General features: G+C 44.7%; 2 protein-coding genes across 3 annotated transcripts in view; one reads left to right on the forward strand and one right to left on the reverse strand.

The window, feature by feature from the left end:
- pkn1a (protein kinase N1a) overlaps positions 1-14,468 on the reverse strand; it is a 66,514-nt gene extending 52,046 nt beyond the window's left edge. Inside the window, exon 1 of the mRNA XM_036136781.1 lies at positions 13,676-14,468. Within this exon, the coding sequence (XP_035992674.1) occupies positions 13,676-13,696 (21 nt within the window). The 5' untranslated portion in view covers positions 13,697-14,468. The remainder of the gene's footprint in view (positions 1-13,675) is intronic.
- Positions 14,469-20,641: 6,173 nt separating this feature from the next.
- c5h19orf67 (chromosome 5 C19orf67 homolog) lies at positions 20,642-23,279 on the forward strand. Of its 2 annotated transcripts, none has more exons than XM_012882057.3 (8): positions 20,642-20,754; positions 21,005-21,170; positions 21,278-21,452; positions 21,540-21,675; positions 22,040-22,140; positions 22,221-22,400; positions 22,478-22,630; positions 22,719-23,278. In XM_012882057.3, the coding sequence occupies exons 2-8, from the start codon at positions 21,032-21,034 to the stop codon at positions 22,840-22,842; spliced, it is 1,008 nt and encodes a 335-aa protein (XP_012737511.2). In that variant the 5' UTR covers positions 20,642-20,754; positions 21,005-21,031; the 3' UTR covers positions 22,843-23,278. The 2 variants fall into 2 exon arrangements, with proteins under 2 accessions (XP_012737511.2, XP_035992679.1); XM_036136786.1 differs by having other exon boundaries at positions 20,682-20,700; positions 22,719-23,279.
- Positions 23,280-26,244: the final 2,965 nt, after the last annotated feature.

The raw sequence follows: 26,244 nt of genomic DNA on the forward strand, positions 1-26,244 counted from the left end.
TATTGCCTCCCTTTCAAAGGTTCCCTCTAAGATATAAACACTATAAGCAACCTAAATCTGGCTGGCATATAAGCTTCATCGTCTCTTTGTTGAAATCTGTTACAGCATTGTTTACTCTGAAGTAGTTTGATGTTCCCTGCACTGTACAACGTCAAAATCATCCGCCATCACTGTAAAAACTACAGCTTATTATGAGCTGCTTCTAAACCCTCAAGCTGTTATGTAAATGAAAAGCACAGTCCTGAGTGTTTTATTCTCAGATGTACCCTTTGAATTCAAAGGCCACAAGATAAAAGAGAGTTTGAGCACTTTGCATAATCTAATGGAAATTAAAGCTGTTTACAAGACCATAGTGTGGATTAACTTTAGCTTTAACAAAATAGTTGTACCTGCACTACTAATGCCATATTCATATGGTATTTTTGTTTTAATGGAAAAAAACTAAAAGGGCAAGAAAAGAAAACCACCGTTCTTTGGGTACCGCTTTGAACTTCCAGGTACCTAAACAACGCTGGTTCAGATCCAAACCAACCTAATGAAGGCAAAGGTTTGTTAAAAACGCTGAGGTATAATCTGTGTACCGATAGTAGGACTGCACAATAATTCACCGTCACAGTTACAGTGTGTGCAATATTCATTTCTCAAAGGACTGTTTGGAGAGCAACAATTGCTGGCTAATATGGTCCAAGTGGTCTGAACCAGAATTTTACACACTACTGTAATATTTAGCCCATATACAATATGCATCTCGGTGTGTTTTTCTTTTCATAAAGTAATTACAGATAGGCCTCTCTGAAACAAAGCTTTATCCAAAATGTCGATAGTCTCATATTATATCTTGTTTTAAAAATCTCGACATCTTGCCCAGCCCCACAATGTTTACGTCAAATGTTGCAAAAAACATCTTGCTACCGAAAAAAAAGTGTAGGAGACTAATTCAATTCATTTTACCTCCATTTGAAAATCATTTTCTTAAAAAAAAAAAAAAAAAAACATTTAATGTTCTAATATTTATGAAGCACCATTTATTATGATCTCTTGCCTCCTAATCATTGCCCAAAAGGCTAAAGGTGACAGAGTGATGGAAGCACAGATGAGATAGAGGAAAAATGTTTATGAAAGGTAGATATTACAACTGATAGACATCGCAAGATACTAATAGTAAAAAGCTTCTTATTCTTGTTAAAGTTTGCCAATTCAAATAATTAAACTAATTAGTTAGCTATCAACTGTTTTAGTACACATTTTAGCAGAGAAACAAAAAGGCTAAATACTGCGTAAGAAAAGTAATGTTTTGATGCAATACATTTTAAAAACACCCAAAGTAATGTTGCCAGTACGGAAGACCAAAGGTGAAAACATTCACCTAAATAATTTCTTACTTGAATGTTTGTTTTTATAAGCAAGCAACAAAAAAAATGTAGATTATTCATGTAAAAAGCTATGAATATGAAAATGAGTTATTAGTCTACATTCTATTCCAACATATGTTGAAATGAATTCACTAGTTGTTTAATCATGTCATGTGTCTGATTCCACAGTCTGTCATGGAATAATTTAATAATTTTAATTAATAATTTAATTTGGCTTGTCAAAGAAACCCCAACATGCATGAGTGGGCAATTCAAATGTAGACCGATCACTGTAACTAACAGGTTAACCCTGACTCTGAAGCAGTGAGAAATAGTCATGATACGTTGGATATATAAGAAATATTCCAGTATTTCTACATGCTTTCAACACAATGATTTGATATTTCATATTCTATATTTTAGTATCTGGCAGTGTATTTAAGAAATATCAGCATGTTTTCAGGAATGCTTACATTTTCCGTATTCACCATAACGTTTTTCCAGCAGGAAAAGTTCTGCTACTGTTACATGTGGAGCTAAATTCATTTGTATAGCAAGAGTCAATAGTCTTCATTCTGTCATCTGTTTGTGAGCGCGTATACAAAACTTCCATGTTATGTATATGGACAGAAGGGGGGGAAATAAGATGATAACCGATGTACATAAACTGTTTTTCCCCCTGTCAGTTTAATTCTTTCATTCACTCCATTCAAAAACAAGCATTTATTATTTAAAGAATATTAATATTTATGTCAGATGCTCTGGTGTTTGTGTGTTGAACTGACTTAGTTGCTTGTGAGCAGACTCCACCCAGCTATCTACCCACCCGTCCGTTCAGGCCTCAGTCTAGTGGCCACTTTGGTCAAACTCCCAGCGGACTACATGTTATCAGCACAACTGGATCTCCAGCCTATTGTAACACGTTGGATTGTTTGTGAGGGGACTTTAATAACTCTCATACTCTATTTATAACCTGTAAGTCACGGTGCCTGCTTATGACGCACACAAAAACAGCACTGAGACAAGCACACACCCTTTAAGACAAACTTTGATAAAAGCTTGCCTGTACTGCCGCCAGTGATCCGGGAACTGTGGCAGAGTCTTCTCCCTCTCTTTTGTGGAAACAAAAGATGTTCTAGTCATTCTAAAAACGAATATTTGTACCAATTTCATCTGAAATGTAAGGCTGACCAAATTATGGCTGAACTTTCTATTGGTCATATTTACCCTACAAGTGTTTACTTCAGACTTTTGGCTGATAAACAGCAACATCACATGAAGTGGAAAGTCTGCCGTGTAAATATTCCCACTGGAGGACGGCTCCAGAGGTCCCATCACCCAAACTGGTAAATACGATGGAGAGGTCTGCGGAGGCAGGAGGGACAGAGAGCAGCGCGGCCGCTCCAAGACAAACGAGTGGAGGGGACGATGACAGACGGGAAACATGGCGGATCTCTTGATGTTCACAGTTGCTGCTGGTCCACCACTCAGTGGCCGACTGAACCCTGACAGATCATCCTTCTGCAACACACACACACACACACACACACACACACACACACACACACACACACACAAGCATGCAGCACCTATTCACATCCTTATAGGCTGACCTGCTAAACAGCACAGGTTTGTGCTTTCTGAAGCTGGGATCGAGGACCAAAGGGGCGTGGCCCACAACTTTAAGGTGTGGGGGGTTTCCCCCTTTATCTGGCTACCTGTCGCAATCCACATGCATGCTATCCAATTCTAAACACTGGGGGAGTTTCTCTGACCTTGTAGCTGGTGTTTGTCCATGCCCTGACCAAGTTATGCGTAGACGTTAACGTCTACTTGCGAGTAAAGCTATCATCCTCTCACATTTTCATGTAGCTACCTCCTAAATAACTACTAAAGTAACCAATTTAGTTTGCTGGTTTAAAGACTTATGAATTTAGTTGCCAGAACAAATGCACTATTGATAACCTCTTTTTAGGTTACCTGTGTGTGAGAACGGATCAACCGAACACAAACTGCTGACGGAGCAGAAACCGTCAACTCCGTTTCTGCAGAAACATGAACAAAAATGCATGGACTACAACCACCAAGAATGGAAAAGGTGAATCAACGCAAACATACAGAATATCGTAAAAACATGCAGGTGGCAGAGACACATATAGATGTTTATTAAAACCCTACACTTGTATAAACTACTTCAAAAGGATGAAAGCCTAGAAATGAACGCAGCTGTGCTACCATCTGGAGGCAGTGGCTCCTCAGAACCATTGTTACACAATTAACAACACAGACATCTCATTTTGTTTTTCACGTTGCTCAAAATGATTTCTCAAGGTCAGGGTTCACGTGATCCGTCAGAGCATGCAGCTGGGGCTGCAGAATCAAAGGGGCGTGGCTTCCACACTTCACCTGCGGGCATATAGAGCGTGGTAGACGAGCAAAGATGCTGTGTGCCATCCTCACAGCAGACAGTGCTGCTTGTAAGCTGGCTGATAGAAAGTTGCTTAAGGATCTGCATCAAACATAAGTATAAAAATAAAAGTCTAACAATTTTTAGTGGTATTCTGTGTGTTATTTTAGGAGGCGTGGGAATCCTTGTTGGCCGTTTCAAATTAAAGGAATAAAACTCTTCATCGCTTAAGCTATTCAGACATTTTAACCGTTTATACTCTCCTGCCATGGGAAAGAGAACAGTTATGATGGATTTAACAATCAACTACCTCAGCTAGTTCTGGAAATAATGAAAAAAATCATTAAAAAAAATCTAAAAATCATTAAAAACATTAAAAACAACTTGAGCTGTGCTGATTGGTACTTTTGGCTGTTACACAAATTAGGCCTAGTTAAATCCATAACGGGTTTCAGTGCCGCTTTGTTAATGAAGGCTTTACCAGCTGACCTCCTGCTGGGGGAGGGGTGGGGGGGTTTGGAGGTAGTCATGACTAAAATTTTATAATGTGGGGAGAATAATGAGAACACACTTTTCTGGCATGGTGGGAGGTGGAAAGACATTAAAGGCTATGGAGGGGCTAAAAATATTCATCCATTCTTAAGTCATGCAGTCAGGCCCTAACAACAAATACTTGAAGTGAAATCATGCAGTTTTGGAGCGTTGATGACCTACAAATGATTAGGATACACCATGAACTTATGTAAAACCCATGTTCTGAGCCCCATCTGATGGTATGACACAGCCACTGAGGTAATACACTTAATCCCATTAGCTGATTCATTTCAACCCGAAAATGGCAACACAGCGAGGCAGACGAAACTCTTCTCTGTGCTCTACGTCTGCATTAATGCTCAAAGTCACAACTACCCCTTCAGAAAGGGTGGCTTTGTGGCACGGATCAGACTTTTCACAGACGTCTATAGCTGTCAGCTCTCCAGCCGCTCCATAAAGTGTCGACTTAACCGCGGCTGTTTCAACAGCACGGCAGAGCTGGGTAATCAAGGCTGGGATCGATGCTTGTTGCTCCAGGCCTCCTGGCACTGCCGTAATGACCATGAGCCAAGAGTCAAGCTCCAGAGTGAGGCCTTACTGTGGTTATACACACACAAGGTTCCTACAGTCTGGAAACATCAGAAATTTGACTTCAGTAATTTCCAGATATGGTATGGAAAAGGGTAAGTGAGTGGAGAAATAAATCTGTATTTATAGACCTTATTTCCTACTTGCATTCGTCCTTCCTGATGCATTTCCTTCCTCTTGTCCTATTCTTCTCACAGTGCTTGGATCCATCCATCCTTCGTCCCTCATTTTTTCCCTCCGAGTTTTTTTTTTTACCTCCTACTTTCTCCATTGTCTTGTCACACCAGTCTTCCTTCTGCTCTTTCTAGAGGTTCGAAGCTCCCACCAAGAGGGAAGGAAACTCCTTGTTTCCTTCCCTCTTGGTGGGGCGACGGTGGTGCAGGGGTTAGGTGGGTTGCTGCTTCGAACCTCAGCGTCTTGCTTCAAATGTCTCAGTTGTTGTGTCCTTGGGCAAGACACTTCACCCGCTTTTGCCTGCTGCCGGTTGCCTGCCGGCCTTGCAGTCTGCCCCAGGGCAGCTGTGGCTACAATGTCAGTGGACTGAATGCCGTGTAAAGAGCTCTGGGGTCCTCGGGACTTGATAAAGCTTCAGGGTTTCCCCAGCGCAGCGTATTATACGCCTGGCGGGCCACCAGGTTTTACTCATCCCCACCCAGACTATGCATCGTTTGTTTATTTTAAATGCGTCAATGTTTGAGAGTGACATAAAAAGGGTCATTAAAGTTCTCGTCCAGGAGAAAACCTCCCGGTCTAAATAGCTAACACGCTAGCTGTTATTAGCTCGACGCACACTACGTCCACACTGCGCCCTTCCTTCGAGCCGCATGACGAAACGCTTTCGTCCCCGCCCTAGCTCGCTTATTTCCCAGAGCCTACGACACCTACAGCCAGGATTAGTCGATTTTCTGGGGGAAACCCTGAAGCGCTATACAAGCACAGGCCATTTACCATTTTGGTGTTCTTCCCCAATATGTGTTCCCCCTCCTGGTCTAGTTTCCTTCTTTGCATCCTTTCTTTCCATCAGTCTGTCCTCTTGTACTTCCTGCCCCTGCCATGCGTCCTTGCTTCCACGGTCCACCCATCCTCCTTTGCCCTTCCTCCCTTCCGTTCTTCCTTCCCTGTGTCCTCCCAACCCCCCCAATCTTTCCTATAGAAAGCTGAAGCTGAAAAAGTTTGGACTTTTCGTGAGGAGTGTGAAGACAGCCTGTTTACATTAGAACTTCGTAGCGTGACTCAGGAAAAGGGAACGGTGTAAAAACTCCCTTGTTCGCCCATGAGGACAAAACCTTAGAATGTAAAACCCAAATCCCCATGTGGGATAAAACAAACCCAAACAGATGACATTAGTGGAAAATCTATTTGGCTGGGAGAGCCACCCTGACCCATTTGCTCTCTTCTTCCTGATGTGGACTGCTTATTTCCAGGGATGATACAGGAGGATGTTATATACGCAGAGTTGCTGGGCTCTGCGTACATATCTGGGGCGAAGAAGCAGGGGGGGGGGGGGGTTATCACGAGCTGGAATGCTGGGGTATTTGGCTATGAGGTCATGGGAATTATGGGATGTTTTCATCAAGAGGGGGCTAGATGTGAAATGCAAGATAAAAACAACTAAAAGCTTATGTAGAGGGACACCAGCTGACCAGCGGCAGAGAAGAAAACAACATGAATCAGTACCAGATTTCACTTCACACACAACTAGACTAACAAAACAACGGCGACAACGCTGGGAGCTGGGTTAGCTGGTGGGGGTGTGGTCACTTACATGACACAGACAGGAAGAGGAAAATGAACTCACAGTGAACTGAACGTGATCTGGGCTTTTACAGTCAGACAATACAAACTATTGTGCTCCTGCGCCTGCAGGGCCTCGTCGTCGGCACAGCAGCCTCCTTCACTCCCACCTCCTCGTGTCCCAGCAAACCCCGAACCCCCATCAGCACGTCTCTCATCTGAGCTGCAATCATCTGACAACGGTGCTGCCGTTCAAGAGGTCAACCAGGCTAAATGTGTCAAATATGAGCGACCAGCAGATAAATCGGTCCGGAAGCATCCGGACGACCAAAGCGTCCCTACAAGCTTCTGCAGAGATGTCATCCAACCCAAGATTCTCGCTTCAAAGTTATTTTATAAGCCGAATGTTCATTAAACGCTCCGATTTGCTAAAGCTCCAGTTCAAACATGCAAAATATGCACAATTACTGTTTCCTTACAGACTTCCTGTCAGGTAGCCGACTGAACTGGAGCACAGATTGTCTGGATGGCAGAGGGGAAAAACTAAAATCTACATGAGCTTCACGGTATTAGCAAGTTTTACCTTAGTTACAAAGCTGGGTCATGTTTTTAAATCTGCCTCCTAAAACCCTAGAGCTGCAGGGAGCACATGACACGGCGATATTCTTGTGTAATAGTGAAATGGTAATAATCACAATATCTTATTTAAAAACTGGCTTCCCCCTTGGAAATAATGGAAAATTGTTCTGTGCATTTTAGAGCTGTGCATTAAAACATGCACAGCTCTAAAAGTCAAAGTTGTTAGCATAATAGACATTAATTTCTTATACTAACTGAAAGCACAATATGGTGAAATAATGACAAACCAAAGAATAAAAATGACAAAAGAAACCGTTTCTATGGGAACTCTTGACATGACAGAGATGGCCGCGAGGCATTTCTTTTTATTTGTTTAAAAAATTCATTTCTGAAAGGACGAACTGTCCATTCTGTTTCCAGGAAAGACTTGACGTGTGTGCCTTGGAGCCAGGTCCTGGGTTAAAATCCCAGCCTGGAGTTTATTCCCATGCAGCACAAGTTCCCTCCAGTCCGAATGCATGACTATCAGGTTAGTTCATAACTCTCCATGTACAGCGCCTTTCACCTAATGTAGACGTGGTAGATGGATGGTGGTGTGGGCTCGTCCTCCATCTTTGGCTCTGCCCATGTTTCCAAATGTTAGGAAAAGCCTGGCGACATTATTATTGTGCAGAGCGGTGCCCAGTGAGACAGCTTTGTTTGGCAGACATTTGGCACTTTTTCCAGATGCAGCACACGGCTCTGGTGGAAGTTAGCACCCCTACCAGGGGCTGCTTTGCAGAGGAACAGGCAAGGAACAACAGAGGAGAAAGAAACGTGGAGATTAAACTGGAACAACAAAGCCAGTGCTGTAAGAGGTCCGTCTCGTGTACTGGATCCTGCGCTGGCTAGCGACGTGCTACATGTTTGTATTGAGAGGAAGCTTTCTAATCAGGTCAGCTATGCGTCAAAAGTATAATCAGAAGGTGTTCCTATGTAAAGTCTTCTGTGTCCTCCATAGTCAGATAATATGAAGCATGAAGTTGATGCCTGTATGCAGGAACACTCAGCTGCCACACAGGATGGAGAACATGCTTAAATGAACCTGAGACCACCAAGTCGTCAAAGAAGAATGCATTCATCTGCTCTCCCTCCTTGATCTACTGCTGTGGATTGTGTCTGCCAACATGGCCTTAAGGCAGCACTGAGAAAGCCACTTTGTGTGCATAACTGCCTCCTGACGTCATGGTGAGGCTGATGGGAAGTCTTCCTATGGACTCCCAGGAGTATCCCACTCTGCATGTGTACAATGCGCATTATATTCATGCATCTGAGGACACAAACTCCTCTAGCTCCACTCTTGGAAGCAACGATTTCCATTGATGCGTTCGCATACATCAATGAAAAACGGAAAAAAGGGAAACCTCCCTTCTCCATTCCATCCCCGTCTCCCCTTTAACCCGACTGAGGAAGTGTGACGCAGTCGGGTCCATCGGGGCGGTTTGATGTCGTCTTCCTGAGGGGGCAAAAGAAATAGCACGCCACCAGAGGAATGCGGTCTCTCAACGCTTGCTTCACGTCTGAGGGCTAAAGGAAGTTATGCAAATGAACTAATACAGCTGCGAACCCCCCCCCCAGGGCCAGATAGTGTCTGACCTGCAAAGTCGGTAAATCACTTAATTGCTGAACAAAAAGAACATAAACGCGTATTTAATATTTTACAAAAACACAGACGATCCCCAAGACTTTCTGGAAAAGATTCTGCGGACTGAGGAGAAACGTGGAGCTTTACTGGTGCTCCGCCTAAAACTATCCCAGAGAAAGGCCTTGATGGTGGCAGATGAAGCTGGTGGTGACACGATGGTCTAGACTGGCGTTGCTGCTTCACTACTGCTCTGATCTGCTCTGACCGACTAAACCGTCATCTCTGCTCTCTAGCAGAAACTCCTCCGATCACCTGGTTGTGATTTCAGTCGCACGTATTTGGGTTTTACAGCAGCACGAGGATTGAAAAACAAATGTTTAGGAGTGGCCCAGTTAAAGGAGCCTTGTCATGCACCATTTCTAAGAACCTCTACGGCAGCAGCTCTCTGGGTTTCTGATTAAATTATCGCGCCCTGTTGGCTTTCTATGTTTTATTTCCATGTTCTATTTTTTGTTTTAGTTAGTAAACAAAGCGCATTTGTGCATATTTACAATAAAATCGTGTGACCAGAAGTACAGTATTGCTCACGCAAGCAGAAGCAATGGATCCCCCACAGACATGTATACAAAATTATAATGAAAAAAATACAATCATAAGCAACTATTCTTTCCTGTCTGTTTCCTGTGAAAAGGTAACGCCAGTAGAACTGGTTCGTGCTGTGAATCGGGTGGTTCAATTCCTCGCAGCACATGAATGAGGCGTTCTAATTACCCCACCATGCCACCCTCAATATGGCGGTGACGCTGACGTGTGATTCAGCGCTCAACGAGGCGTCTATATGTCTGATGAGCCGAGAGTCAGCAACACCCAGCGGAGGTGTGAAGACAAAGAGGTAAAGTTACCCTGACCCTGTAGATCGGGTTGTTCTTCCACCACATAGAGCTGTCGCTTCACTGCCAGGCACAGCAGGACAACCTGCTGGCTCTGACAGTAGCTGCTTGGCCATTTGTCGCCATCTTGCTTTCCTATAGTCCCCCGGTACTGCCGGCAGACGGCGCAGCAATGTTCGTGTCTGCTGATCGGGCCCGGAGCAAAGCTCTTTTCAGGCTCAAAAAGGACTAAAGTGAACACTATGGAGGAGAAACGCTGGCCCTAGGTTGTTTTATTTGAAGATGAATACATGTTTTTTTTGTGTGTTTTCTTTTCATGACTAAAATACTCGACGTGGCCTCTTTAAGGTCCAAACTTCAGTCTGTCTGAGATGCTGTGGAATGCCGTTAAACAGGCCTTTGATGCTGGAAAGCCCTCCAAGGGGTGTGAAATAAAACAAATCTGCAAAAAAAAAAAAAAGGTCAGGGCCAAAATTCCTCCACGGTGATGTAAAACACTCACTGGCATATATCACACAGAGCTGACACAACCAGGGCTATTAGAGTCAGAGGGGGATTGCTGTTTTCTCGCAGGGAGGGGCTGACTAATGCTGCACTTTACTCTCACTTTCTTTGATTTACTGCTGACCGATCTGAACACGCGTGTCTTATAAACAGCAGAAACGCGTTATTTGTCAGAGCTGAATATTTGATCAGAGCCTTCCAGCTGGAGTTAAACAGGTTTGGGGGACAAAAAGCACAACCGGTCGTAATGTTGATTCCCCAACCAGCGAGGCTGCTTTAGCTAATAAAACTCCACCAAGCCTAAAGGCCTCAGGTAGAAAACTGACAGCTGTTCAGGAAAAGCAATGCTGTAAAAGTAGCATTAAAAAAAAAAACACACACTCGGGCATGCTCCAAATCCTATCAGTTACAGCGCCGCTGGGCAGCCGGATCAGAACCGGTGCAGCAAGAAAATGTCAGTTCCTCATCTTCCTGCTGCTGACACAATGCAAAACACCAGCAGCCCTGAGGAGCGTTGTCCATAATAGAACGCCGCTTTGTGTTGTGACAACAAACCTTTCACCATACAGCAGCAATAATGGTGGAAAGGAGCCAAAGAGAGCTCTCTGGCTGTCTCAAGCCGTATCTTTGGGGTCCCTGGAGGATTTCATGTGGACCTGCGATGAGACGTGTCAGCCGGCCAAATGTTGTCCACCCAAGTTGCTTTCCACGTGGCGACCAGCAGGCGCAGCGGCGCTTTTACATCGACGGCATCAGCTCCAGAACTGAGCCTTTAAAAGCTTTTCAAGGCAGCCATAAAGGCAGGCTAATAAAGCGCTAGTGTTTCATCACTGACATCGGCTTGGGTTTCTTTGTAGGTGAAAACTGCGCAATAATGAACATTTCTTTCTAAATGAAAAAGGTTTTTAAACTGCCCAAAAGCTCTTGTGTTTTTTCCCCAGAGCAACAACAGAGGAGTCAAAGCATCAAAGACCAGATCTCCCCGTCAGTCGGCGAACGGCTGCTCGTCTGAGGAAAGAAAGATAACACACTTGGGAAACAGCCGAAGTGAGCAAACAACTGTTGTGTTTAGCCAACGTTTGGTTACGTAAGAACTCCTCGCAGCCGCGCCGGTCGGCACACCAGCTGAGGCAGCCGCCGTCTGCGTCACCTCTGCCCGTCTTCTGCATTTCTCACGTTTCCCCTTTCCACGGCGAGCTGCTTCTGACTCTAGGAAACAGGACGGCCAACCTGGTTCCTGCTGACGTTCCTCAACTACAAAGAGGAACGCAGGACGGCGGAGCGAGCCGACAGCATTGGACGCCTGCATGGAGGCTCAGCCAAACATGTGTGGGGAGATCCAGATGAGAGATTAGGATCGGGAAGTGGGGCTCAGGAACTGGGGCTGAAACTTGGAGCTGGTTCACACCAAAACACCGGTGCTGAGCCTGCCTCCACCCTCTGCATCAGCACACACGAGGCTTTTAGAGCGCTAAGCCAGGGGCAAGTCAGGACCACATGACCGTGGCAGGAGCTCTGTGTGCACCCCCACCCCCCCCCACACACACACACACACAAAATCAGAGAGGGTCCCAAAATAATTGACGGCCGAGGGGTCGTCCCCGACAGGGACCCCCAAAGCAGGGGTCGCGAGAACATCCAAATGGTGACCCAAATTCCTGACTTTACAATGTCAAAGGTATGCTTGTTTTAATATACATGTATGCCTTTAATCATGGAAAATTGTTTACTGGAAATTTAAGATGTTTAAAATTCTAGTTTTTTTGTTGCAAATAGATGAAATTAATCTCAAAGTTCAGGTTTTTTTTTTTTGTGGAAATTTGCTATTCTGTGGCCAGTAATTTATTTTCATAAAACTAATTTTTAGGGGATTGTACAAAAATAAAAAGTCACAATATTATGCACAATAATAAAGATAGGAGAATAAACACCAGGGGAAGACTGCCCTTTTTTGTAAGAGTTCTTATAAAATTACTGTGTTCTCACAATCTTATGACTTTATTCTCATATTTTCAATTGTCATCGTCAGCAACAAGGATAGCTGCTATTAGCCATGCAGGCCGATGAGCTATAATGCTTTCTCCATTGTCAAACACTGTAGCAATGTTTTCTCCAGATAGACTTTTTATTTTTAAACCACGGCTGTCACTAAGTTTTACAAGCAAGGCGGCCATATTGGATTTTGAGTTTAAGGGTGATGAGAAACTTGAAGCTTTCCCATTTCTGTTCATTTTCCCAACCTTTAATTTGGAAATCTCGACCTTTAGGAACAAAACAGGACGTTACAAATAATCTTCAACAATCCATGCTGCAGAAACAACTTTTTTCTTCATGTTTTTATTACATAAAGTCCTGGCTCTTCTAATATTTAGAAATCTATATCAAGATGGCAGTACTTGGAAAAGTTCAATATTTACTGACATGTAAATTTAATCTAAGTTATATTTCTCAACAGCCAAAGAGATGTCACTTGACTTTTGAAGCTTTGCCAGAGCTAAATAAATTTGAAGTTTTGGGACGTTCATAGGACACTCCGACAGACGTGTTTGCTCGCTGCAACGTTTATTTACCTGAAGGTAGACAGAGCTCGATATTTTTTAGTTTGGCAAATGTTATCAAGTAATAAAAAAAAAAAAATGTTGATACGAGAGGACATGCTTAGTTAGCGTGTGAGATGGATCTGGATTCCATGAAAAAAAAAAAAAACCATGAAAACACCAAGTCGACTGATTGAAAAACAAAACACTAACCCTTGTTCATTGCCTGCTTGTTCGTCTGGTATGTAGTCTTAACTGGAGTGGCCAAAAAAGAAATTTCACGCGGTGACAATCAAGAATCTTTGAGATAATTAATTAAAGACCAATTGTAAATGTTCCAGTACTACGGTAAAACGCATTGAGGTTAAGCCATCTTTGTGACGTTGAATCACAACTTTTGACAGGTTTCATGTAAAACTAGGAACAAATTAACAAACGAGATCAGCTTTCAAAACTGTAGCTGTACACTAGCTTGTCATAATTTGATACATCTATTGCGCTTTTACGCATTAAACGGCCTGTTTTGGCATGCAACTCCCAATTGTTGTGAGCCGATGCATTTGTTGCATGAAACTAAGACAACCAGCTCTCAGTGTTAAAGGAAATCTGCCACTCACACTGCAATGCAACCAGACCCACCGCACAGTCCCCCAAGCTGAGAAGCCAGAACAACAGACCAGACGGGGGTTCATTGGCATTCTTGGGGCTTAAGCCCGTTCTTTTTGACATTTAGACCACATCAACCCAAGATGAAAAGCTGCTGATCAACCGGCGTCTATAGCTTGCCTGAATATCTTGGGCCTTTATGACTGAAGCAGCTAAGAATCGGATGCTAACTTGAGTGTGGTGTGAAGGCTGCAGCCTGGTCGGTCCGTGCTTTGGGCTCGCAGGACGCCCGGCCAGCCCTGCTGTTAGTGGGAACTTACTTGGACCGAGTCGTTCGCCATGGTCGTCCCTGCTGGGTCTTCTCTAGCCTCGGACCGGGGCACGTGTGAGGACTACAGCCCCCCCACGGTTTGACACGCCGTCTACTTTCCGAGACAATGGACCGAGCCGCCGAGGAGGTGGCGACTGCTCGTCCCGCGAGTTCGGATGTGAAACTTTCCGCGGAGTGAGAAGACAAAGGCGAACAGTCAGGGGGTCATGGCAGGCTCGCCTGGCCGCGCCTGAGCTGCTCCTTCCCCCGGCGTGTTCGACCGGCGTTGGCCGCCCGCCTCACAAAAGCCCCGAAACAACTGTCCGCGCGGGGTTAAAAAAATTAAATATTAAAAATTCACGTCACATTAAAAGTGGGCTGTTCAGCTCCAAGCCCGCGTCCATCCCGTCTTTAGCGTGCCTGTCCGTGCAACAGCTCGCGAGAGCCCCGAAAAAGGACAGCGGTCCGGCTGAGCCGCATCCACAATGAAAGAAAAGCCTCCTTCCTGCCTCCCCTTCTCCCGCTAACATCCGCGAGACACGAACACGCCTCAGTCTCCTGGATGGATCACATGCCTCCCAAAGAAGGAGGGGGAATATGAGCCGCCTGTCAGCCCCTCCACAGCCCGCACACGGTCGAAATGAGGGGAATCCTAAAGGCAGAGTGGCCGTCAGGTGTCACTCCGGCTCCGGTTAGAGTCGGGCAGCAGGTGGGTTTCCTTTGTGTCGGAGCTGCAGGACCTGCACAGGCAGCCTGTGAATGAGCGTGTGAGGAGACTGCAGCAGCAGCCAGGTTCAAGCAGCGCGTGTGCGTGCGTGCGCGCGCGCGTGTGTGTTCCTGACGCGCGACTCAACCGCCCGGACGTTCATTGGTCCAAAGCTGGGTGGGCGGGGACGCGCCCGGGTGTGTCAGGTGACCTGCAGGAGTGACCGTTGCCAACGGCAACCTTTATGCGAGTAACTGTTGAACGTGACAGGACAAATATTACAGTTAAAGCCACGAAACGCGCTTTAAAAACTCAGATAATTACTCAGTTGGTGTGGAATATAATATAATACGCGCCCCTGTTCAAATGCCTGTTTTTGGGATGTAAAAAAAAATAAAAAAAATAAACCGCCCTGTACAGTTGAATAAAAAAAACAGCCTTCAAAACAGCCCAGTTTGAAGGAAAAGAAACAAACCGATAAATTAAAATTTGTAACATTTATAGCTGTGGCATCAAACCCTTAAAATACTTTTTAAAAAAGATTTAGTTCCAACATATTGACTCTATAATATTTGCTCACTCTGCCACGCAAGAAAAATTTCAGATTGTCTCAGATTGGCCCACAGTGGTGCTCAACAGTGAAACCCCTCTTTATTTCAAGCTTTCCATCAGACACCTCAAGGTTTTGGGTCAAAACTGACTTGTAGTTGAAACGTTCTAAAATTACGTCCTCCTTGACAAAAAGCCTAGTTATTTTGGAGGAAAAGTAACCCCAAAGAATGATGGCGCCACCACCGTGTTTAACTGTGGGTATTGATTCAGTAATGTGCTCCTTTGATATTGTGGCCAGACGTTCAACTGTAGACCATTAGACAGTCATTCAGACCATAACAAATCTAGGTTTTAGGAGATTTTAACCAGGGCTAGAGGTTTTATTAAAAAAGGGCTTTTGTTTGCAATGCTATGGATGTGGAGAAAAGTTAAAGTTTTGTAATATCACTGTGGTTGCATATATTCCATTTACTGATAACTGTCTTTAGCTCACTAAGTAAGGGGAAGTGTCTTTAATGTAATAAAGATTGTTGGTGATAAATCTAGCATTACTTTAAAAGCCTGTTTATTTCCTCTTAAATGGCACCACACTTGGAAGGAAAATGTGTTTATGAGATGAGCAGCAGAGTCGAGTATTTCAGCTGAGCTAAAAAGCTTATTCTGCTACCGCCTGTTGTTTGAGGTCATTTATTGGGTTAGATGATTGAAGTTTGAAAAAAACAACACAGGCAGACAATTTATCCAGAAGCTGGCAGCTCTGACGGCAGCCTACATCTCAACGTTGTGACACAAAATGAATCCGTGACATTTCAGGGCCTCACTTCTGCTTTACACAGGTCCACTTACGCAACACAGACCAGCTGCTACTTTAATAAATCGAATAATCTAATGCGGGTTTTCCGGTCAGATTCAAATCACTTTTTCTATCACCTCGCAATGATATGAAGCGCGGGATCATGTTTGTCAGGAGAAATCCCTCACAAGGTCTCTAGGAGCAAAGCTGACACCAAGCAGACACTAAACACCAGAATCAGCTAAGCAGGAACCAGGGCAGGAGAAAATTTAGTTGCTAAAATTTAACTGAACTCAACTGAATCCCTTTGATTTGTCCCTTAAGCGATTATATGCTGCAGGAGAGACTTCATCCATTTGTGTTGCACCCACTGATAAGCTCCTTTTTCCTCTTCTAAACCAAATTAAATGAGCATGTAGCTCCACTGAAATGTTTCCCGCATTTATAGAACTGTGCAAAAGTTTTAGGCTGGTACGGACACAAATGCTATAAACCAAGAATGCTTTCAATCATGGAACTGTTAATAGTTTATTTCGATCAGTTAACAAAATCTAGATGGTATGGCTTAAGAGCTTTCAGGACTTGCAGTACACAGGCTGCTCCTCGTCTCCCTAAAGGCACCCAGACTTGATTAATGTTAGTTTCACAGCCATCGTTTATTTTAGGTCACATTAGTTGAAGTCACTTTGAGTACGTCTGTAGGTGTTTGCACCTTCAGCTGGGTCTCATTTTAGGATGTTTAACTTTTATTTCAATCCACAGTTAAATCTGGAGCTCACTAGGAATATAACAAGACTATCAGTAAAATTCTTTTCCATGTTCAACATTCTGTCACTCGTGGTAAAAATCCAAAGCCTCTACTTTGTCTTACAAGACGAATCATGTTCGTATTTTGCATTCAACCAAGCTGACACCAAACAGATGTGGTTTTGACTTCCATAAACAGAACCACATTTGGCTTCCATGTCACCCATTGTGGTCCAAAAAGTCATTCTTGGCTTATTGTGAGCCGTGTATTCTTTCCTTCACTGTTCAATGCTCAGGCATCTCTGCGCTTCGTTTTTTTCCATAAGGGTTATTTTTTAACATTTCATATGAATCTGCATGTATTTGTGGTCATTTTGCTTTCTGCACTGCAAATGTGTGGACTTGATTTTTGCTTGTGCCCATTCAGCCATTTCTCGTGGTCGCCGTTTACGCTCACCGTTGTTGATTATCTTCTTTGTCACTGAAGTTACTTGACTTCATAGAGAGACAAAAAAATAATAATCTTCCAAAGGAATTTCACGCTGTAAAATGATTCAAAGGGCAACACACAAGATCAAAAGGGACGGAGTGGGGAAAATGACCCGCTCTGCCTAAATTTAGGTTTTTATTTGTAAGATTTTCCAGGTGAAAAATGACGTCTGAGGTAAACAGAAAGACCAGCTGTGCATTAGTAAAGCCAGCGGCAGGTGCAGACACTGTTAGCAGTTTGTAAAGGATGAAGAGAAGTTCATTTGTATAACTGATTTGCAAAAATGAAAATTGAGCAGAGGGGAAGCAGGAAGCAGAAACAGAGAAGCCTGACCCTCTGCCATTCAAACACGTGGTATAAATGTCAAAAAAACTGGAAATCCCATGCTTAGCTTAGCAAATTTACAGACTGCAGACTCTTTTATTTTACGACATTACGCAACAAACACCTATGAAACGTAAAAGACATCTAAAGAGGGAGTTGTGACTGTTATTGACACGGCACACTGGGCCGTGGCGGTCTCTGATATGGGTGATATGGCTCACTGCTCAGGGCTGCACAGTCCTGCAGGTGGCACAAGAAATCAAAACAAAAAAAGTTATGAGTCAGCTGTTCTCTGAAAAAGGGTTTGATTTCTGCGTATTGTGTAATCAGTTAAACAAGCAAGCAGCAAATGTGCATAAAGGATTGTGAGAAATATATGGGTGTGGGATGATGGCGACGTCGGGATCTGACACCCAGCTTCCAACTAAATAAAAGTGTCTTAATGAAACTTAGACTGCATGCAATGGTCTAAATGTCACAATACTGTAGAAATCAGTGGAACTGATCAAATTTGAGCTGGAGTCTTATCCTGCACTAGATACTTTACGGCACGGTTTAAGATGAACAGAACTTCTATTCTGTTTCTGAAAATACAGAAAACAGACGAAAAAAAGGGTTTGGGGCACATGAGAAGGGGGATTTAAAGGCTACTAAGAAAAAAAAACACACACGCACACACTAGAAATTTAGAATGCCTCAGGCTTTTTCACACTTCTTATTGTATTACAGCCATAAACATAAATCAGTTTTGAGGGATTTTACATTTTGGACCAGCACAAAGTACAGCATGAATTAGAAGGAAAATTATTAATTGCCGATTCATATTAGCATCTACAAAGTGTAAATTTTGTTTTCAGCTCCACTGGTTAGGTGGATGATACTAAGATTCTGAACGAAAGCAATATAGTGAAAGACAAAATTCACAAACACCAACAACTGTTATATTTCAAATTAAAAAGCTTGCCATTTACCCTTTAAAAATGTCATATTTGTCACTTTATTACTTTATTGTCTCACAATGGGGAAATTTTGGAAAAAGCTTGTAGCAGCTCCATTAACCTGGACTTCCTAAAGTTGTAATCTAAACTAGTAATCGCTGTTCCCTTCCCAGTCTGTGACTGATCAGGTAGTTACAAAGGTACCTTTTTTTCCTATCAGACAGTTATTAAAGAAATAGTCAACCTTCAAATATTCTTTGAGCCTTTTGCTGATCAGATATGTTGGGGAAAGTTTATGACAGACCAGTAGAGTATGCAAATAATATGCACACGGTAGTGTGCAAAGCCATTCACTCCCCATTCACTTTTTCACATTTAGTCATATTACAGCCACAAGCTTTTAGTGCATTTTAGACAATTTTATCCGTTAGGTCCACTTAAGATAGCAAACAACTGAGGTGCAAGAAACAGGAAGAATTTTTGTTTTTACAAGATCGATGAGGCACTGCAAACATGTTTCTAATCAGATGAGACCAGAACCAGGCCTTTTAGTGTACATGTAAACAATGCATGAAGGAGAACAACACTCCGCTCCACCCTGCCATGGTGCCCCCATCTGCCTCCAACCTGCTGCTGACCGTTGTCTTCCCCTGGATGTAATGGTTAAGGCATCATTCCTAAATGAACCGCAGCAAATGACTGAATCAGTCAACGGGTACAAATCCTAAATGCACAAGTTCATTAAAATTAATATAACAATCGCTCCCTGAAATAAGGCACAATTGCCATTACGACTTTGGGTCACAAGGCCCAGTTGCACTGGCTCGTATTGACTGTAGAGTGTTCCAGGAGCAGTTTTTTCCGCTGGCAGACTGTAGCCCACAGCCTGGTAGTAGGCTAAGCACGAGATCAAAGCGATAAAAATAATATCGCTGCGCTTAACAAGCACTTTTATTGACGCGCTGTCCTCGCCCCTGCCATGGCAGAGGGAAAAGATCTCATATAAATAGTTCCGCGAGTGAAAAGAGCCGGAGGGAGCAGCGACACCGGGGGAAACCCTGGAAGCTCCCTCAGCTGAGAGCCCCGATGTTTGCAAGCCAAACAGCGCCGCTTCTGTCTTTCTCTGTCTACACACAGCTTCAAAGCAGACAGCAGAGAGGCTCTGCCTTGTTTTATTATTAAATGTGTGATCCAGATATTCATCACTTCTTAACAACATCCAAGACAATCTTGCATTTACACATTTATAGAAACATTATTTGTATTTTTTTCTTTTCTTTTATTTATAATGATGTATATTTTTAATCATTAACTATTTCCCGTAGATTTCTTTAAAGGGACAGTGTGTAACTAATTTGGCTTTTAATTAACAAAAATCAAGAATTGCTTTAATAAATACACATTCTGCCCAAGTCTAATGAGCGTTCTCATAGTTTAGAATTAGTTGTTCATTAATACATGGGGGTCGGTGCACCCTCTGGGAGGCGCTACGTTGCGTCGTTATTTCTGATTTCAGCAGCAGAAAGGGGACAAACTTGCCAGCCTTACTTGTTTTCTTATCTGTTTTCTATATGAAGACGTAATGTCAGTGGAGGAGTAGAAAACAAGCAAAGATGACTGTAGATCATGCTATTTGCTGTTTTCTGTTGAAATGGAGGACCATCCTTACTCTTTGCCCAGCAAGAGGGAATAGAAAGGTACCAAGAAAAGAAAAATAAATAATAACCGGGAGAAAACGACTGTCTATATTGGCGCAGCTATAATTACCAGGTGGAGATAATTCACGAGGGAGCGATTCAAGGAATTTACAAGTGACGTTAGAAAAAAAACAAAAAAAACAAGCGGACTTGGCAACAGCACCAAAACCATTTCACAGGATGACCGTAGCTATTAGCAGTAGCTAATGCATGGAGGATATGCTGCCATGGTTACATTTATGATAATGTAATAATTTCTTCTGCAGTAGTTATTACGCACGTAAAGGCAAGGTTGTTTGTCCCTAAATGGAGCCTTGATGTACCCCACAGGTTAGAGAAGACACAGAGGAACAATATTTAAATAAATGAAGCGTCACCAGGATTGTGTCCAATAAACTTGTATCCAATGACAGTCAGGTTTAGATTTCATGAAAAACTTATTTATGGGTTTGTGAATGTTAATTTTTCATAGAAATTTGTAGTTAAACCTTTTAAAAAAAAAATTACTTTAAAAATTGTACAGTGTTTAGCACAGAGTTTAGCACACCGTAGAAATAAGTTAAAGAAACATCTAAGCCAAAAATCATCAAGTCTTCATTAAAAGGTTTTTCCAGTGATTTCTGTAATTTTTAAAAAAGAAAATTTATATTTAAATTAATATGAAAAAAACAAACAACAATTATACAATAATTAATAATTATTATTAACCAACTACATAGCTTGGAAGTGCAGCCAACTTTGACCTTGGACCTGACGGGAAGGAGGAAGCGAACAGCCACAGGAGCGATGTAGCTAACTTTATTATGCGCTCCTACAGCCAACCCTCTACTCTCTGAACACAGGTTTACTACACAATGTTGCCATTCATTTTGCGTTTGCATCAATACTAATTGTTCTCCCTTGTACACGTTTCAGAAAGGATCTGTCGTGAGTCTCGTTTATTCCCTTTCTGCAGTTAGCAAGCTAGCTAACGAGCTTTCCGTCTTTGATTAGCTAGCTAGCGCTTAGCAACCGCGTGAGGTTTTCTTCACGTCGCGGCGACAAGAGGAACTACGGTAGTTGTAGCGGTTTAATTATTTTTTTTTAAAACAGAGCCTCTTGCTGACACTGACGGACAGCATGGCAGACCGTGAAGGCGAGCCGGGGGCTCTGCCGGACATCCTGTCCCTGTCCCCGGCTACCTTCAGAGACCTGCTGGAAGACATGAGCGGAGAAGCGCTGGCCTTCACGGAGGCCCACCACCACTGGGAGCTCAGAGGTCTGCTCCCACAACCACAGCGCCACACGCCGCTGTCAGCGCTCCCTCTCATATAACACCATGGACTTTATGTGTCTCTGCGTTAATTACCACTCACCCGTTCGCAGAGGACGAGTCTTTGCTGCTGCTGGCCGACTTTGCTCTGGCGCCATCCTGTGGCAGCGAGGCGTCCTGCAGCCACCCGGAGGCCCGCGGGGAGGCGAGGAGCCTGCAGGAGTTGCAGCTGCAGCTCCAGTTCTTTTTAAGCAGAGCCGACGACTTGCACGATTGCCTGGAGAGCGGGTAAGCGTGCGACTGATGACGCCGTACTGGCTTCATTACCCCCCCAACACCGCTTTTCTCATTTCTGTTGGGCTTTGTTCTGGGCAGAAAGAGTCACCTGGACAGAGAAGCCCTCGCTGCTGCAGTTTCCAGCCTGCTGCACACCTGCAAGCCTTATTTTAACCTCCTGGAGTCCACGGGGCGGAGCTCGGTGTCTCAGAGGCCGGCTGAATTTTGTTCAAAGGTAAACGTTCACTGAAGCGACAGAGCACCTCCTAAATCTCAATCTCGTCTTGGATGAGACCAAAATTAAACTTTTTGGACCACCGCACTTAACCCTAAACACACACACAGTGACAGATGTTGGTTGGAGCATGGTCACATCGCAGCTACAGCACATTCCCTAAGTGGTGACGGTTAAGCCTCTCCGTCACGAATACAAGCAGCGCGACATGGGATGGTTAAATCGAAGCATGTTTACACGTTGGAATGGCCTAGTCAAAGTTCAGACCCGAATACAAGCGTCGGGGCTTAAACGTTGCACGTCTTGGACACGCTCCGTCCAGTCTGAAGGGGCCACTTGGTGTTAAACCCCTGTGTGCTTGCAGCTGTTGGACTTCTCTCAGCAGCTGAGCGACAGGCTGGAGCAGCTGCTGCTGGCCTACGCCAGCTGTGACCTCATCAGCGTGGACGAGGCCCGGCCCGACAGGTACGGCCTCAGAGCGGTTGATCAAAGCTGGGGGTCTCTGGTGGGCCCGTCCGTGAGCTCCTCTGTTTGCCTCCGCCCAGCGTGTCTCATTTCTGCGTGGGCCAGAGTCGGCTGGGCCAGACGAGGCTGACGGCCTTCCGCTACTGTAAGCCGACGCCCTTCCTGTCCCGCGTGGACACAGGCGTGTACAAACGCATGCGCTGGAACGTGGACAGACTCCGAGAGGACGGCTGCGAGGAGGAGGAGACCCAAACTGAGTTGTGAGTGTGGATAGTTGTTTTTTTTTTTTTGGTGCGTGGCTCGGATGTTAATAAATTAACGCTGTGCCTCCTCTCAGCTACTTCCTGTGTTACGAGGACATCCCCAACACGCACGCCGACCCAGACGCAGAGAGCCAGGACACCTCCGACGGCAGCATGCTGAGGATGTGGTCCATCGGTCAGTGGGTGCAGGTGGACCCAGAGCCCGCTACAGAGGACATAGACGACTGGTAAGGCTGGACACAGACACTCGCTCTCCGCTTTGATGTTTCCTGGAGAACCCCTCCGTCTAATTGGCCGCCGGCGTTTACGTTTCAGGATCCTGTGCGAGGTCCCAGAGGCCAGCTACAACAGGCTGCTGTACCTGGGCCCAGACGAGCCGTCCGGCTGCACGGCCACGTCCTACCTGCTGCAGCTGCTGCTGCCGGGCCACACCGACTGACCCGAGGCCCGCCGCTGCGAAGAACCGGCCCGGTTCTAAGCTTTGAGGCCACTGATAAACGCAGCGCTGGTTAGAAGTTCCCATACGCTCATCGTGGGTAGAACCCGATACGTTTGGGCTTGGTAATACAGCTTTGGCTTATCCCCTCCATCCCCTGAGTGGACTGATCCAACAGGACCAGAACATTAGAACCAATATCCTGTAGTTAGAAGACAGCAACTTGCTAAGTCCTTAGTGCATCATTCCAGTGATGAGCGGATGGAAACTCCTGCTGCTCCATGTTCCCAGGTTCTCTGGCCCGGTTCTACCGTCACCGTTTCACGTTTGCTGCAAAACTTGATGCCTTTCCTGATCTGTTTGGAGATTGTTTTCTACAAGTTTTTAAGAGTGGTTTGTTATTTAAAAATAAAAAAAAGCTCCAGCAATGTTAATAAAAAACAACATTTTATTTACATGAAACATTGCATTGAAATGATTACAATCACACATTTGTCAAAAACAGAGAAAATATCACAATCTAAACGAGCTGCCGTCACGTGGGCCGTGAGCCAAAATGGGCCCGTTCCTGTTAATCAGGGCAAACGGATCTGATCCCTTTAATAAATTAACATCTGAGCAAAGAAAATAACTCTAATCCTGAGAAACAACTGCAGTCCTTTTAGGGCTTCCTTCAGTCCATTAAACTTCTACGAGAACAAGGGAAGGCGTTCTGAGCACATCTAGAACCCATCAATAACATCTATAGAGCTCTGCTGCTCCACCTCTAAAACTCTGACGTACAAAAGTAAAGTGGAGACTTTGCTCGGAACAGTGATCAGTCTTTAAACAGTACAGCTACCACGGCTCAGAAAACCAGACGGGAACCTGGTGGAGGGGAGAACCTCCCAGGAAGAGCGGACCACTGAGATGCAGATCACAGGAGGAAAGCCAACAGGGCTCCAGATCTCCTGAATCTGCTCATTTCTGGACCTGCTTCAGGTTCACTGTAATACAAAGCAAGTTCTTTGTGCTTGATTAGAACGCAGGGCGGCCGGCCGGGCCCAGAACCCACAGAACGGGCCCCCCTGGGTCACAGCATGTCTGAGCTCTACGTTTAGAAACAGACCTCCAGTGGGACTGATTCATCCTCAATAGGTCAGCAGGTTAAATGCTGAAAAGGTAGAGGACTTTTTCCCAGCCACCAAACGCATCGATTTAGCTCTCATGACATCACTGCCGCCTGATGGGATTGAAGCGGTTTTTGCATTTCAGACACAGGCGAGGGACATCTGAGTCTGAGTCAGTGCAGGAATTGGGCTTAATTCAGTCATTTTCTTCATTTTCTGTTGGACTCTAAAGGATTTCTATCACAGAAACTTCAGCGCATATCTTCTCTTTTACGCGACTTCACCCCCTCAGGAAAAACCAGAAACACGACGCGTCGGCCTTAAAGGCTGCTGGGAATGGTAAATGGCAGCCAGCTGAGATGTCCCGGGTTCTGCAGGACCTGCTTTGACTGCACAGACTGACCAGAGAACGTGGCAGGGGGCCCGTCCCAGGTGGGCCTGGTCCGGCAGAACCAGGAGGGAGGAACACGAACGTTGGCTGTCCTAAAATAGCAACTTTTTATAATGTTAAAGAATTAAGGCCTTATCAGAGCCATGCTCCAGTGTTTCCTATTAAATATCAAAAAGCTCATATACAGACAGCATCACCATTATATCGGGTCTCTTTAGCTGCTAGCTAAAAAAAATAAAGTAAATGGGTTGTGATCAGCAGGAAGTCCTCCGTTCCCGCCTGATTTGGTCTGATATGACGCTTTAAGTGCAGTCTGCCAGAAGACGGATAGAGAGCAGCAGCTTGGTGTTTCCTAACACTTCTGGAACGCTCCCGTGTTTCATAGAATGAGAAACCCAATCAGGTTAGCTGCTTTGATCGGGTCCGTTTGGGTTCGCCAGGTGACGCGTTCGCGTGTCCCTAAGCGGCCCAGAGATTCTGTAAAAAAAAAAAAAAAGAGGCATCCAGTTTCAAGTGTCGCACCAGCGGTGGCGGCGTTGTCTCGCCGGCTGGAGCCACTGTGACCTCACGGCGTGGGGCGCGTGGGGTATCCAGTGTGGAGATGAGCGAGGGGCTGAGTTTCCGTCAGAGGTGTGATGTTGCGTTTGGGTGCTCAGATTTCTGTGGGAAACATGAAACCTGACTTCTTCACCTGCAGCAGGGGAAGTGAGCGGGAGCTGAGCAGAGACTAGAAACGATGAGAGGATGGGGCCGTGTGTGGAGGTCTCCATCATCATCAGCTGTTTTAGGGTCTACCTCCTCAGATCCACGTTCAATAGTTCAGCTGTGAAACCTGACGCCACCGAGGTTGTTACGCGCCACTTTGTTAAAGAGGACCTACCAATTTACTAATCTCACCCTGTCTGAGTAGGTTCTGCTCTTCAGTCACATCTACGGTAGCTTTCCCTGCTCCTCCACAGAAGTGATCCCCACCTACAGCATCCTGAGGTCCACCTCATGAAGCGCCGCTCTGAGCACGTTCTCCTCCTGTAGGCTTCAGCTGCAAACACACTAAAACACGGCCCTCCATCTAAAAGTGACAGCCTGATCAAGGAGAGCCTTGATAACAGCGGGGGAGCTGCAGAGATCCTCTGCTCGGGTGGAAGAATCTGTTGACTTAAAGACTACACTGCAGAAAGGGAACTAAAAGTTACATTTTCTTGAAATGAATATATTTTTCCTTGATTTCAGCAGGTAACTAAGACTATTTGCCAATGGAATAAGATATTTACACTTAAAATAAGAACAATTCATCTCTGTCATTTCATTTCAAGTGCAGGATATCTAATCATCTTATTTTAGGGGTAAAAATCCTCTTTCCATTGACAAAGTCATATTTAGCTGCTCCAATCAAGGAAAATGCACATATTTCAGGAAAATTGTACATACTTCCCTTTTTGCAGTGGAGCAGCGGTGCGCTCGCCAAGTCTGACCTTCATTAAAGAGTGGCCAGAAGAAAGCCACGGTCTGAAACAATAACGAGTCCAAGGGGCAGTTTGCCATGAGCCATGTAGGGCTGACAGAATGTAAAAAAACGTCAGAGGAGCAAAACTAGCACTGTGCATCACCCTGAAGCCGCCTTCCCCACTGTGAAGCTCGGGAGCGGCAGCGTCATGCTGTGGGGACGCATCTCCTCAGCAGGACTGGGGAGGCAGGCCCCAGTTGATGGAAGGAGTTAGATACTAGACGACCGGGCAAGAAACGTCGTTACTGACTAGGTAGGGGCTCATAAATGCATAACACAATTTGATGATTTTTAACTATGCGGGCGGGGGGGGGGGGGGGGGGGGGGTTGGGAATTCAGTAGTACTTTGGATCGGTCAATTAAATATCCCAATTAAATACATTGACGATTGCGAATATATG

The sequence above is a fragment of the Fundulus heteroclitus genome, chromosome 5 (assembly GCF_011125445.2).
Source record: "Fundulus heteroclitus isolate FHET01 chromosome 5, MU-UCD_Fhet_4.1, whole genome shotgun sequence".
NCBI lineage: Eukaryota > Metazoa > Chordata > Actinopteri > Cyprinodontiformes > Fundulidae > Fundulus > Fundulus heteroclitus.

Excerpts from the sequence above, each read along its gene's own strand:
- c5h19orf67 (XM_012882057.3), top strand. The coding sequence starts at position 21,032 with ATGGCAGACCGTGAAGGCGAGCCGGGGGCTCTGCCGGACATCCTGTCC. Across the intron at positions 22,141-22,220 it reads GACGAGGCCCGGCCCGACAG|CGTGTCTCATTTCTGCGTGG; the intron begins GTACGGCCTCAG and ends GCCTCCGCCCAG. Across the intron at positions 22,401-22,477 it reads GAGGAGACCCAAACTGAGTT|CTACTTCCTGTGTTACGAGG; the intron begins GTGAGTGTGGAT and ends GCCTCCTCTCAG.